We start from the raw sequence: 15438 nt of genomic DNA, 5'->3' as shown, positions 1-15438 counted from the left end.
CCCCTCAACCTCACAAGGTCTTTATCATAGTAGCATATGCATAGTCACAAATCACAATCTTATTTTAGTATGATTTTACTAAAATGGGTGGAGTGGTCAAATGTGGAGCTGGACATTTCAGCATTTTAAAAACCCCCACAACTTCACAAGGCCTTTATCATAGTAGCACACTAGCACAAATCATAATCTTCATTGAGGTCGCCAGGTTTTGTAAAAGAGGAGAGTTGAGATATAGGCCATCAGACCATATCTCACATGCAATTGATAAGAGAAAAAGCCCAATACTAAAAGAGACTGAAATCCGAAGAACCCAGCCCGTTTACGACCTGCTTATGTGTTCAGAAAGTACAAAGCAAGTATCATTTATAAGACGAGGAACAATACTTGCTTCCGTTCATGTTGAACTTGTTCTCACATATGCATGTTATTTTTTATTGTTTTATTCAATTTATAAATTAATTTTTTATTTATTTAGAATAAAAAAATAAAAAAAGACATACTCTCGTGAGAGCTCCTCCAACCAGAAATACTGTTCTAAGACAACAGACTAAAAAAATTCACATAATAACACGAACACACATGAAAAATTCAACTTTCAATTTGAATATGTAACGAGTTAACTTGATAATATCAAATTCAAAGAGTATAAGCAATCTGAGAAAAAAAAAAACTGCAAAAGAGAAGAGAGAGATACAATGTGGAAAAACATGAATAATTTTCAATATGTACGTCTTTTCTATGTGACAATACCGAATGACACAACAGTTTAATTAAAAGAAGGCTTGTATCTAATAAATAAAAAATTATTATCAAATTTTAATATATGTCATCTTTTAACTGAGGATTTTTTTTTTTTTTTTTTTGTAATCGAAAATGTCCTGAGTCAGATTTTACGCGCCAGACTAATTTTTTAGACCGGTTAATAACAAATAATTCACATCGAACCTAGAAGATTCACAAGAGATTATACGTCTTGCTATTTGGCTCATCTTTTAACTGAGTTATTATTAATATGTAACTTAGTAATTTTACATAAAGCGGAAACAGCTCCCCACAAGTTTTTTCGTGAGTGTGTGAAATGGGGATGAACTTTAAGACTGAGATGCATGCTCAGAGTGCCCATGGGCTGGGGACGTTTGGGTGTATAGAATTAAAGATTTGGGCATTCAATTTGCGAAAGAACAGGCCAGAGAAAAAGAAAAAAAACAGGAAGAGACACTTGCATGCAAAGATGATTTTGTTTCCTTGGATCCCCACCAAGTGTTTGAGAGAATGCTTTCCTCTTTTAGTTGACTTTTCTTTTCTTTGGCTACAATACAATTTGTCTATACATTGAATCACGAACACAAAAAAGATGGGCTCCTTAATTTGCACGCTTTTGGAAACCATATACGAAATGCAATTTCTATGCTAGCTTGGAGCGACAAGCATTGCTTTGCTTTTACTCTGCTTTTTGAATTTTGACTATTTAGCCACCCTTTCTTATTCACTATGAACCAAAAGGACTTTCCCACTCATAAGTACTGAGACAGCTGCTCTGCAGAACTGCTTGGGGGGCCTTGTGGTGAAATTTTTTTAGGCTCGTTACTAATTTGAACCCTGTACTTCTGGCTCCTCATCGGCTCTCCCTACTTTTCTTTTGTCTTTTTCACACAAAAAATAAGAAATTATTGTATGCGATCATAACACAATGTAGCAAGATGATCTAGTATTATCAATCAACTTAAATTATAACACGTATATATATAATTATCAATTTCTGAAATTCTAAACCCTAAAAAATACTCTTAAAATCGTACATATTTTATAATCTAAATAGATAAATAATATCATATCATCATGCCACGTAGTGTTACGATTACATACAATAATTTTTCTCTTCACACATATATAATTGAATTAAATTATTATTCTCAAGATTAAATCCAACTTCATTGATTTAGACTAAATCAAATTAGATAGGACAATTAATAGTTTAGTATTAGGGAGTTTCAAGTGAGACTGTCCTTATTTTGAGAAAAATGTGAATATCATTTCTGAAGACCACTCGATAATGCAATTTAATAATCCAAGTCGTTAATTTTTTAAGTCTCACCTTTATTTGAAACTTTTTCATTTTAGTATTATCATATTATGTTGTGTTTAGTGCAACATGAGATTAATTAAAAACATGAACTGGACCAAGCACAAACTAAAACATCAATACTTCAATGGGCTTAATAATACAACTAAAGGGTGATTATGGGTAGGGCAATTAGTTGGTTTCACAGTATGCAAGCCTGGAAGGTGCAAATCCAACCTTGAGATATGAACTTTGTCTTGACTCTATTGACTCGGCCACAAAAAAGAATATTTTAAATGGAATATAATAATGAATCTAAGCTGATAATTCAACATTTTTTGTAATCTAGTCTTTTTTTTTGAAACACTTTCGTAATCTATTCATCTGGAAAGAATCCATTACAGTACGGCCAGATCCTCTCAGAGGTATGCTTACAGTACAATGCACCTAGATCAATAGATCAGATCATATTTATTTATATATGGTCTCCCATTTTCAGGCGTGTCATACTCTCTTGGAAGGCGGCTCCTTTGCAATGTTTCTCTTCTCCCCAAAAATTATTCATCAAGGGAGCAATGCCAGTAACACAGAAGTCTGCAGAGAAAAAGAGGGCCTCCCCCCCCCATATATTTTGAGTAAGGCCCCAAAGGGACAATACTCAATAGCCTACCTGTTTGTACATGTCCTACAATATATTATCCTCCCCATAAATTCTCAGCTACAAGTATATATACAACACTCTTTTTATAATAATACAAATTAATACGTTAAGTGTTTATTGCTCTTTCATATGATTGATGATCCTCATTTAGAATAAATGGTTATCAACATTAATTGAAAAATAATATTTTGTTTCATAGTTTGATATATTATGTTACAGGAGATACATTCGCATTGTTGTTGAGCACTTATTAGTGTTTTTTTTTTTTAAACAGCCGATCGCTGATGTTAATTTTATTGCCCTTTTTCACCCTGTATTTTAATGGGTTCACCCCTATATAGTATAGAATGGCTTGTGGAAATCTTAATATTAAATTTATCGACAAATCATGTTTGAGCTTGGTTACAAATTATCATATTACCCAACACTCAACTAGGTTTGCATCTGTATCGGCATGGTTAATGTAAATAATTGATCGGATTACTAATTGATTCGAACTCTCCATCTGCCAACATAACATACGAAACCCATCAACGTTATATAAGTGCATTAATATTGTATTGTTTTAAACAAGGATCTGAGTGTATTTATAATCATTGAATTTGTAAATTTAGTAGGGAATCGAAATCTAATAAACAAACATTGGCAATATTGATATATAGTTCATTTTATTTTCCCTTGTCCTTCTTTTTGAGTGGAAAAGTAAGAAAGTAATAAATGGGCACAGAACGTTCTATATAAGCCCCACCATTGATGTTGAAAACAGTGACACTGCTGCACTATCCTCTCCAAAGTCTCCAACACAAAACAAACAGAGATTTAAGAACAAGAAATGCCCATGGCGAAACGTTTCAGGCTCCGAATATCCCGAGTGATCCCATCCTTCCAATCCTGCCGTTCAAAAGACCCCTCCACTCTCCCAGCAAATCCTGTCCCTTCATTCCTCCGACCATCCCCACCATTGGTCAACAACAAACTCATGATGATCAACCAGTCACACTTCCCATTCACCGCCACCCCAAAACAACCATCCGCAACGTCCAAAACCCATCATCACTCTTCCATCAAGCGCCACGTCTCATCTGCGTTCCAATCCGTCGGCTGTGGTTTTGGATCCAGACCCACGCTCTCTGACGACGACCGCAGCGAATCACCGCCGCCAGATCACCAGTTCCAGTGGGAAAGAGAGGACAGGTGGCACGTCGTCGCCAAGGTCCACGACAACAATAAGACCCCGCGCCGCAAAATATACACTTCCTCAAACGACGACGTTTCGGTTTCGTCGCCACCTCCCAAGGCGGAGAAGAAGAAGAAGAAGAAACGACGAGTCAAGAATAGAAAAATGACAAGTCGTATGATCCGCATCAGCACGTCGTCCGCGGAAAGCGGACTTTTCAGCAGCAGCGAAGCCGGTTTCGACGACGACGAAGACGACATATTAGAAACCGAAACGCTCGTTTCGTCTTCGAGAAGCTTCTCGACCGACACGTCATCATCCGATCTATTATTCAATCCGCAGCACCTGGAAACCATACGCGAGCACACACCGGATGCTAATGTCCCGAGCAGGCGAAGCAAGAAGAAGATGAGGAGCAGAGCCGCGAAGAAGGCGAAACGCAGCGTTTCTCGGAAATCAGAGAGCGACGTCGATGAGATGTTGGTGCCGGCGAGGCTTTCGGTGTTCCAGAGGCTGATACCGTGCACGGTGGAGGGGAAGGTGAGGGAGAGCTTCGCGGTGGTGAAGAGGTCGGAGGATCCGTACGAGGACTTCAAGAGGTCGATGATGGAGATGATTCTGGAGAAGCAGATGTTTGAGGAGGAGGACTTGGAGCAGCTCCTCCATTGCTTCTTGTCGCTCAATTCGAGGCACCACCATGCGGTCATTGTTCAAGCTTTCTCCGAGATTTGGGAGGGTTTGTTCTCTGTGACCAGATCGTCGGGGCCTCGACTTTCTAGACCTCTTTAATTAATCAAAATTATCAAATACAAATTAGATCCATCTCTTTACTTAATTTCACTATCTCTCGTTTTTGTTTTTCAGTTAATTAATTACCTACTTAATTTATGTAATATATGGAGATTAATGAGTTAAATTAAAGGCTTTAATTCAGATGTTGCATGCGCGCATATATGGCACATTTCGTTTCTCAATAATTGCATGTAGATTTTAGAGTAGTTGGTGAGTTTGAGTTGTGAGTCGTGCGCAACTCGTTGATGAGTTATTGGGTAAGGAGTCCGACTCGGTCGTTGGATCGCTGTCATGCATATCTTCATCTACGTACGTACGTAGAAAGAGCCAAAGAGGTGGATGATTAGTTAAAAGAAGTTGTTGACATAAATGCATTGCAGCAAATTCAGACATGTGTTGGCTCGCTTATTGCTAATAAATTCGACAGTTGCAAATTATCAAATGCTTGGTGTACCTAAATCTCACAGCGAATTGGGTTGGAGGTGAAGCAAAGCAAGCTTCATTAATTTTCTTTTCAACAAATAATTATTTTGTGTGAGGACAATATTTCATTTGCTAGCTCTTATGATAGGCTAATTGTACATTGATCACTTTCTGTTAGCTGGCAAGCTTATATATATATATATGTACACATATAATTCCATTGTTGACTCCACTGCCGGCCATTAATTGATTTCTTGCTAATTAAGTTGATTAACGCAACCCTTTAACAGTCATGAATGGGAATATTCTATTCTTAATTATAATTTATAAAGCAAATTGGAGGTAGTGATAGTGAAGGCCACGTTGAAAAGAGCCACATTCAAAGAAACCCATGGAGGTGACCAAAAAAAAAAGAAACCCATGGAGATTGGAGGATGCAAGTAAAGGTGCAGCAGCTAATAAACGAGTTTGCACTTTTTGGTGGGCATGGCATGATGATGGTTTGACAGAGCACCAAGCGGACTTATAAAGCTTGAAAACGCATTGGGCTGACCAATGATTAAAAGGCCATGGCTGAAATGATTGATGTTGTAAGTTTGTAACTTGAAAAATGATGAATAAATTGGGACCCCAATTCCCTCCGCTTTGCACGCTGATTATATATTGCACTGCACATGCATGGAAATTATCTAACTTGGGGAGAAAAACTCCTATGCATACACTCTTTTATTACGTGATAGGAAATATATATAAACTGTATACACTCGGCGGTGATATTTTCTACTCGGGTCCATAACATGTGTGCTTGTGTCATTCTCTTGTGCAATGGGGTCTATACCAATAGTACATTTGTCATGAAGTAAAAGTAATTAAAATCCACTATTAATTAGACAAATGTGCAATGGGGTTGTCCTTTCTATTCCTTTCTTCCTTTCACTTTCTCTTGTTACGCAAAAATGGAAGCAAGAAAATGGACCCCCATTGAATGCACACGTAACGTAAAGTACACAATGGAATCGGATCCATATATCCAGGACGAATTAAATGGCCCTCTTCCTCATGAGTCATGATCAGTCAGTCTCAGTCTTGAGTGAGCTGTCTTAATCTTAGTGTTCCTTCCAATCCATGAAATAACCAATTATGTAATAAATGTATCGATCAGACGTACACCATCTGCCCTCTCCACTACTATTCCCTTAATAGCACACACATCTCACTTGTGACCAGCCTGCAGTCAAAAGTGAGACTTCACTTATACTGTTAATGGGTCTGTTTAGCTCTCTCTGTCTCTGTCTCTCTCTCTCACTAGTGAATCTTTCCTGGAAATAGTAATTTTCAGTGGTGTAGAGGTCACACACGGTATCAGAGATTCCTTACCCACCTGAGGAATTGGCTGAAAATAGGCACTCCTCCCAATGAAGCCTAGACACCTTTTAGCGCATGAGAGAGAGCAGAGTGAGTTCACATCTTTTTGAATTGGTTGCAAAGTATGTACGTATCTATGAATCAATCTTACTTGCTAGTTACTACTTACTAGCATTAGTATTTTAGTAAACCAAAGCTGAAGCATGGTTGAATCTTAATCAGTTTTCTCTGTTTCATCAGTCAGTCACAGATGTGGGAACTGGGAACTCTAGCTCGATCAGGATTCAAAGTCATTTATAACCCAAATATCCACCCTTGGATTCTTATCTTGTTGTATATTGCATTGGGATTGAGGCACAACTTGCAGAGGATCAAAGGGCACAAGACTAGCTCCTAACTAGCGATACCCCATTTGTCCATTTGTGATTTGTCCCTCCCAACAGAGGTACAGAGTTACAGAAACAGCAGAGGGCCTGTTAGTGTTTAGTTCTTTCTTGTCCCAGAACAGAAGAAACAGATATGGGCTACTGTTATGTTATGGCATTAAGACCATTAGTTTACTTCACGACTCCATATTTTAATGATCAAATTATCTGTAAGTAATTCAATTATAAATTGATTTTTAAATAGGTCCATTGACTTTAGATACCAAATTATAATGTTTTTTCATTTCAACTACTAAAACATTTATGTCATTTCACTTTAGGTACTAAATTTTAGTTTAAGTACCAACTTTAAAAAACATGGTTATATCAAACTGTGACTGTCTAACAATCAAAACTTTTTTATTGATTTGTTGTTTTTTTAATATTTGCAAGGTTTAAACTTTAATGTTTAGTCTTTGGGTTATAGGACTTCATTCCCCAAACCTAAATCAAAATTATGAAACCCTTAAAAATTTTGATTTTTTATAAATTTTAAATAGTTACAACTGTGACTGTTCGACAATTACAACTGTAACTGTTCGACAGTCACAACTGTATAACAAACGGATTTGTGACCTAATCCAAAATGTTTTACTCTAAATTAGTACCTAAACTAAAAAAAATTAGTGTCTTGCTGCTTTACTAAAAAACTATTGATATTTGGTATTTAATCCTAATTTTCTATTTTTAAATTAGTATATTAATTTTAAAAATTTTACAAAAAATATCTCAATTTTCATTTTTTGTCAAAATAGTATTTCCGTTAATTTTTTTGTTAAATAAACTGTTATATGTTGGCGTGACAAAGGTATTTTCATTTTTTTCTCTATATTTAAAAGATAATAATATTTTATTGGCAAAAAATAATAATAATATTTTTAAAATTTTTGAATAAAAAAAAATTCTTAAAAATTGGTTGGGGGGGGTGGGTGGGGTGGGGCAGGGCTGGGCTAGGGCTGGGGCTAGGCGAGACGGGTCTACGTGGGTGAAGGGGAGAGGGTGGGTGGGGTGGAGGGAGGTGGGTCAGGGTTGGCCCGACTGGGCGAGAGGGAGGAGTGGGTCGAGTCTGGGTGGAGCTGGGTGGGGAGGAGCTGGGCAGGTCTGCGTGGGGCGGGGTGGCGCTGGGTGGGAGAAGAAGAAATAAGGGCGAGGGGGGCTGCTGCTGGGTGGGCGGGGCTGGGTGAAGAGGTGGGGGGTGCAACGGGGCTGGGGCTGAGGGGAGGGGGTGCGATGGGGTTGGGGCTGGGGGAGGAGGTGCGACGGGGTTAGGGCAGAGAGAGGGGGAGGATGGGTGATGGAGGGCTGGGTGGTGGCGGGAAGGGGAAGGGATGGCTGGAGAAGGGAGGGGAGGGCTGGGTGGGGGCGAGGAGTGAAGTGGAGTGGAGGGGGACATGGCTGGGATGGCTGGGTGGGGACAGTGGGGGGGGTTAAAAATTAAAAATTAAAAGTTTTAATTTTTTTAATGTTTTTAATGTTTTTTTTTTAGTTTTAATTTTTTTTATTCAAAAGTTTTTTAAAATATTATTATCTTTTAAATATGGGTAAAAAGACGAATATATCTTTTAACAGTTTATTTGACAGAAAAACTAACGGAGGTATTATTTTGACACAAAATGAAAGTTGAGGTATTTTTTGTCAAATTTTTAAAGTTGGAGTACTAAATTAAAAATCAGTGTATAATTGAAATACTTACAGATAATTTGCTCTATTCTAAAAAAGAAAAGAAATTTGATTATATTTACAATTATAAATTTGTAATGATAATTATGATATATACTCTTTTCAATTACAACAGGAAAAAAAAAACCGGCTAAATTGTATACATGTCAATTTACTTAGAGATGCTATTACAATCACAGGCCCGGGATGAGATCAGGACATACCCTGATTTTCAGTTCATTTTTTCAGACAACTTTTAAATTGATCAATCTTTGTGAATTCCAGGAGGTTCATTTGAGTTTGTTTGAACTTAATTCTTGAGGGTTGGTTCCACCTCTTATTCAGTCCGTTGAATCTGAAGATTGTATTTTTGCTTCCAATTGCACATAAAATAGCAGTGGGTTCCGAGGCCTGCTATGTAAATTTTTAGGATGAGGGAGGAGAAGCAAGGAAATGTAGTAATAGAACTCAGGCTATTTCTAGAAAACCAGATTTTGAAGAAGGAACCATGCACGCAAAGAAAGTAGTCGTCTCAAATCAGTAATCAATTCAAATTGTTTGTTGTGCTAATCTAAAGTTACAGAATAATTTTATACCAAGCAATAAGCGGAACAAGAAAAATTCAAGCCATTGAATTGAGTTTACAACTAGTTCAGGTCAGTCAACTCAAAGGGAGGTGTGGTAGTGGAGGGTTACTGAGATGTTAGAGGGCCTCATCTGAGGGAGAGGTGGAGAGGTGGCGGCCGCCAAAGAGGTGGTTGTTTCCAATAGCCAAAGGTGGTGGAATGGAACAGACCTCGGAGGCATTACAGCTGTTTGGTTGCTGCAGCCGAAACTCATTCTAAAGCCAATCAAACTACTGCGGTCTATTCCATATGCACAATGTGCTATAGTACTAGCAAATACAATGATGATAAAAATTTGTCCCGAATCAAATTCTGGTCCCTGCTACTATAAACACAAATGCTGCACACATCAACATACAGAATGGTAAAACAAATCATAATCATATCATTTTAGATTCTATCAACTATCATGGTCTCACTACATTAAACATTACCATTGTCTTATTAAAGCAGAAGCTTTCATGTGGCAAACACAGAAGCAGCAGCTAAGTATATAAGAAGGCTTACCTGCCAGAGTACCATGACGCTCCCCTTTAGTGTCCTTATATGCATATGACACTATTATTGGATGATTGCATAACATAGATAGCACAGTGGCCATTAGAAAAACAGAGCAAGAAAAAGAAATTCAGATTCTAAATCAATTCCACATGAAAAGCCACCATTTCAGCAAGCATTACAACAATGAAGAAAAACCATTATACACGTGTGTAGTGGTGCTAAAATAGTATCCTTCAGACATTGGCTTTAAAACCAAAACAAAATATAATTGCAACAAGCCTGTACAAATTCATAATGGAATGATAGCATGGAACTCTTAAGTCTTATCGATCCTTAGCCGAAATTCAGTTTTTATTCTAAGTAGCAGCACTCTAGTTTAGATACTAAAAATACTACAACATTTTCTAAGAAGTTAATAACGAGATACTCATCCATATATTGTACATTTTCCAGCTGATTTTAAAATAAATTAAAATTCTTAAGAGGACAGTGAAGGTCGCATACCTCAATAGCTGCTATCAGATTCCCCAAAGGAATCATAGCTAACGAACCCAAATCTATGGGAAGTTCCGGTTTTGGGTTCTCATTATCTGGATAATGAAGCCAAATCGTAGCATTTTGTTTTTGGTCGAAATGCTAAATCATAGCTTATGTGACTGTAATGTGGGTACTTCTCTTATCTATGGGAAGTTTCGGTTTAGCATTGGAAGGGATTGAACCCTTCAACTATCCGAATCCAAACTCATTCCCCATCCTCTCTCACCACTTAAACTGACCACAAGGGCTGAGTATCACTATTTAGTTTAGCACATAAATCAAAGAACTGGTGATGACCGTTATGCATGAATTTACCCTCCAAATAAGTTCGTTACAAAACTAATTGACAAAAGAGCAAAGTATTCCATAAAACCAAAAAATGTGTTTATGCTTGTGAAAGAATTTCATGACCATCAAAAGGTTTTCGAACATGTTATGCTGAAATGATCACATACCCATAAATATGAACTTGAAGAATGATATAATGCCTTCTTCCTTTTCTTGTTTTCTTTTCTGGAAATATAAGAGGTAGAAAGACAAAAACCTGTCTGAAAAAATAATACTTTGAAAGAAGTTCTTTTAGGTTATGAAATTTTTTTGCAAAATGCACTGGATGTACTTCCACATCCTACAACTAATATTAGTTAAAACCTAACATCGGCACGGATGTCACAGAGTATCGAGTCTCAGGGTTTTGAAAAAGTCATAACAACTTACAGGATCAAGATTTCCAATGAAATGGTTTGCCCCTGTGTCCAAGCTCTTTTTATCTTTGGATGCCTGAAACCAAAGAATTCACACAAGCCATCAAAAGTGCATTACAGTTATGTTGTATGCATAGACTGAACAGAATGCTTTTCCCCCCATATGTTGTATAATTGCTACCTTTCTATGTGGCACAAAACATACAGAACCCAGAAAAATCATAAGTTCAATACCTTACTTACCCTGTATACCAGTCAAATGTTGTAAATAGTCAGAAGTAGAAAACTTTGACTGGGAAAGGGAGCTAGAGTAACTTAAAAAAAAAAAAGGAGCACTGTGGCTCATGCGCAACACTTACTCAACTACAAATTTCAACAAATTCACACAGAGTAATTGAAATAGGAAGAAGCTCAAACTGTAATAAATCTTAAGCAAATCAAATTCATATAGGAAGAAGCTCAACACTGGTATGCAACCATCAAAATCTACAAAGTAGGCTTTAATCTGCTCCATACAAGACTATTATTGTGGATGCAGCTTCATCTGAAATTGATTGAAGGCAAAGAGGGAAAGAAGTACATACCAACATGGCCGGCCTGCACAAACAACTCCCACAGTTCTTCTGTAACCTGAAAGTAATTAAACAAATTCAACGACTTGAACTGAAAGTAGGACAGCTCAACTTAAAACCTATCTGATTAATTTCTCATTTTCCTGCAAACACCAGGCTGTAACAAAAACCTAAATTAATAATACAAGACAAGACAGGGAAAGGGAAAGAGAACCGATCGTTGAGGTTGCCAGACATAAGCGATGGCATCTTGGTTTCACTTGGCAGAGTGTTAAGACGTGCAAGTTCACTCCTCCCGGAGGAGCTATTTAAGTCTTCAGGCATCTGTGTATTTCTCCCTTTCTTCTGAACTCTGTCCTTCCTACTCTATTTACCAAAACAAATTAGTAAATAATTGACGGATTTGGATGATCTCCTAACTTGAATTTTTAACCACAAAATGTCATACGGCTGATAGTGATTATGGTTTTTTTTTTTTTTTTTTTTTTCTCTTGCACTCTCATTATTTCTCTCCTCTGTCTGACTCTCTTCTGCAATATGCAATCAGTGAGACGCTCTATCTCTCCTTAACCATGGCATAACAATATTGGTTAATGTTAAACTCGCTCTGGTATTGTTTATCAGGCATGCTTGATGAGATGGGTGCTTTTTTTTTTTTTTCTTTTTGACACTCTTAATTCTCTACGCCAGCAGACTTCCTCCTCCTTGATCACATCCACATTTCCTAGTAGACCACTGAATTCACACCAATAAGGTGGTAGGACAACTTTTAACCAATTTTTCTTATGAAAAAGTTCTAACAACACTCTAATGCAACATATTATTTAAAAAAACAAAAATGCAGAGTACTACTGTAGAGGAAACTGGCAATGGCATAAGATGATGCTTATGTCAGAAATAGTATGTTAAAATAGGCCTGCCTCCTTGTCTATATAAAAAACACCAAGACCAAGAACACAGAAATCTTACTAACTGCTAGATGAGCCAAGTAATCTTTTAGTAGCACAAGTGGTGAACAGACTCAACCAAATGGCAGACTAAGAGAAGAAAACTAACATAAAAAATAAAAAATGAAGCTTTTACAGCATTATGATTCCAAAAAGCTCCAAACTTGCTTCCTCGGCCAATCGCCATCCTTTTGGCACAATTCAATCAGATCAGCTCACTTGCTGCGGCCACAGATGAAGCAATCCAAACATTCAACGACCCAGAATTCCATCAATACTTATGCTGTAGCCTCTTCAGGAGCCGCCTCTTCAGCCTCTTCAGGAGCCGCCACTTCAGCCTCATGAGAAGCAGAGGAAGCATTATTATCAGAAGACAAACCAAGACCGTCCTCCACTTTCTTCCAGGCATTCAAAACATTAGGAGGGAACTTCTTCTTAATTGTGCGTATTAATCCCTTGGCCTCCTTCAACTTCTTTTTCTTCACCAATCCTTCTGCCAAATACTTCATAGTATTAAAGTCTGGAATCTTATGCACCTCCACACTCTTCTTGAAAAGCTTATACGCGTGCCCATAATCCTCACTCCTACAGAGATGAAATATCAAAGTTCTAAAAGTTGCTGCATTTGGATAACACCCATTTCCCTCCAACCCCTCATAAACCTTCTTAGCTTCTTCCACCATTCCACTCCTGAAATAACAAGTCATCAAGTAATTGAAACTAATAGTGTCAGGTTTCAGGCCGGCATTGATCATTTCACCAATCAAAGCTTTCACATTTTCCGGGTTCCCGCCGTGGGCATACATAATCCGAACATTATAGGCCGCAACATCAACCTCACAACCCTTCTTCACCATCTCATTCCACAGATTATCGGCCTCCTCGCCATTCCCCTTCTTATACAAAGCATTGAATATCGTCGTGAATGTCACCGCGGTTATCTCAATACCCTTCTCCTCCATCATTCTCAAGGTCTCAATCGCCTTCTCGGGCTTACCCACCTCACAATACGACTTGATGAGTACCCCATACGACACCTTATCGGGTGAGACGCCATACTTGTTGGGAATTTCATCGAACAGCTGGGCCACTTTATCAAACTTTTTCGCAAGGTTGCAAGCAGTTAACAGAGAATTGAATGAAATGACCGACCTGGGAGTACCCAACTGGTCCATTTGGTCAAAGGTCCGCAATGCGTGCTCGAACATGCCGGCTCGGCCGTACGATCGGATGAGGGTGGACAGGTACGGCTCTTGGGTGATTTTGGGGTCATTTTTGTGCGATTCGATGAAGGACTCGATGTCGGCGAAGCGGTGAGACTTGGCGAGGCGACGGACGGTGAGGTCCTGAGCGTAGCGAGAGGAGGTGGGAGATAAGGAGAGTGAGGAGAGTGAAGAGTAAATCTCTAGGGCTTTGTCCGGGTCGTGCTCGGCTCGGAGCTTCGATTTCGCTTTTGAGATGGAGATTGAAGATTTAGCAGCGGTGGTGGAGAGGTGGCGGAGATGGCGGATTGGAAATGAAGATGGCATTTTTAGGGTTTTTGGGTTCGGGAAGGAGTTGTTGCTCTGAAATGTTAGGGTTTTAGGAGTTGTTTGTGCAGGTTCAAACTATCGATCGGTTGACAAGAAGAAAAGAAAACAATACCATTGTCACACACATGTTGTATCGGCCCATGTAAATGGACCAAACTTCTTGGACCTAGTGCAGATAGAGGCCGTAAGATGCTCAATCTAGGGCCCAACTCATTAAGTTTCACTTTCGTTCATATAGTTTCAATTATTCTGCTTTTTGCACGTTGCAATTCAAGGACATATTCCGTCCATTAATTTATTAGATGAATTACTCACAAGTTGTAAAGTACATGATCAAATTACGGTTTGTAAAGTTAATGGCCAAAAGACTAATGATTTTCACGATTTAATGAATAAAAATATTAAAATATTTTTTAATTGTAAAATTTCATAAAACACAGAGCCAATATCATAATAATTGAAATAAGGACCGAAATTTGGCCAAATTATTATTACCACATTTTCATGTCACCTTATTATATTGGTTCAGCAAAATTATGATACTTGTCATAGATTTTATAACCAAAACTGAAGACATAGGTGTTAGTGTTGCTACGCAAATCTCACATTTCATTTTACACTAGAAACCATTATACAAATTTAGGAACAACCCTCTCATACAAGAATGAATTACCCACTTTTTAAACATGCAGTGGATTTTTTAACAAAAACTTTATATTTCCTTTCAAACAAGAAATGAGAGTGTAATTTTGTATTTCTTTTTAAAAAAATTTAATTGTTCTATTTTTTGTTTTGGCCTCAAAATACTAAATTATTTTGTATTTTAAATAACAAAGAGCAAGGTTGGGTTTTTTTACAGAGAGAGAACATAACTCATATAAGTTATAACTCATATGAAGTTCATGCATGTTTTCGCTACTCAAGACTTATTGAAACTTGAAAGTTACACGTGCAGCTTAGTTACATACTTAGGCTACAAAACCCATTAACCTATAACGAGAGAGAGAGAGAGAGAGAGAGAGAGAGAGAGGGAGAGAGAGAGAGAGAGAGAGATTTGCAATCTTGCTTTGTTGATTTGGGTTTGTTGAATCAGTGGAAGAGTGGGAGAGAGGTGAAAGTGGAAAAATGAGAAGAGTATTTCAAACAATTCACATTAAAAAATAGTCATAAATGTAATGTTTAGAAAAGTGGGGTTATAAGTGGCCAAAAAAAAGAAAAGTGAGGTTATAAAAGAAAAGGTTCATTAACTTTAGCCTTTAGTAACTAAATTTCAATAGTTTTTTAGTTTAGATATCAAAATTTAATAGCATTTTAGATTAGGTACTAGTTGAAAAGTCAATCATAATAATATAATAAAGGGTACTACAATTCACAAATATTACATCACATTCCACTACAATAAAAAAAATGGTCAATTTTAAATAAATTAATAATAAAAAATTAGCCATAAATTGT

At 37.5% G+C, this 15438-nt stretch overlaps 2 protein-coding genes across 3 annotated transcripts; one reads left to right on the top strand and one right to left on the bottom strand.

The window, feature by feature from the left end:
- The first annotated feature begins 3561 nt into the window (after positions 1-3561).
- On the top strand, positions 3562-4689 carry OFP7 (ovate family protein 7). 2 transcript variants are annotated; one of them, XM_086245215.1, is made up of 2 exons: positions 3562-3687; positions 3718-4689. In XM_086245215.1, the coding sequence occupies exons 1-2, from the start codon at positions 3562-3564 to the stop codon at positions 4687-4689; spliced, it is 1098 nt and encodes a 365-aa protein (XP_086101341.1). The 2 variants fall into 2 exon arrangements, with proteins under 2 accessions (XP_086101341.1, XP_086101342.1); XM_086245216.1 differs by having other exon boundaries at positions 3562-4214; positions 4269-4689.
- Positions 4690-12368: 7679 nt separating this feature from the next.
- LOC147284638 (Tetratricopeptide repeat (TPR)-like superfamily protein) lies at positions 12369-14050 on the bottom strand. The gene has a single exon (XM_086244835.1). It carries the CDS (start codon positions 13978-13980, stop codon positions 12730-12732), a length of 1251 nt encoding a protein of 416 aa, XP_086100961.1. The 5' UTR covers positions 13981-14050; the 3' UTR covers positions 12369-12729.
- Positions 14051-15438: the final 1388 nt, after the last annotated feature.

This window comes from Dryas octopetala, chromosome 5 (genome assembly GCF_963921425.1).
Source record: "Dryas octopetala chromosome 5, drDryOcto1.1, whole genome shotgun sequence".
NCBI lineage: Eukaryota > Viridiplantae > Streptophyta > Magnoliopsida > Rosales > Rosaceae > Dryas > Dryas octopetala.
Note: the sequence above shows the minus strand (reverse complement) of the source record. Positions and strands in the feature narration are given on the sequence as shown.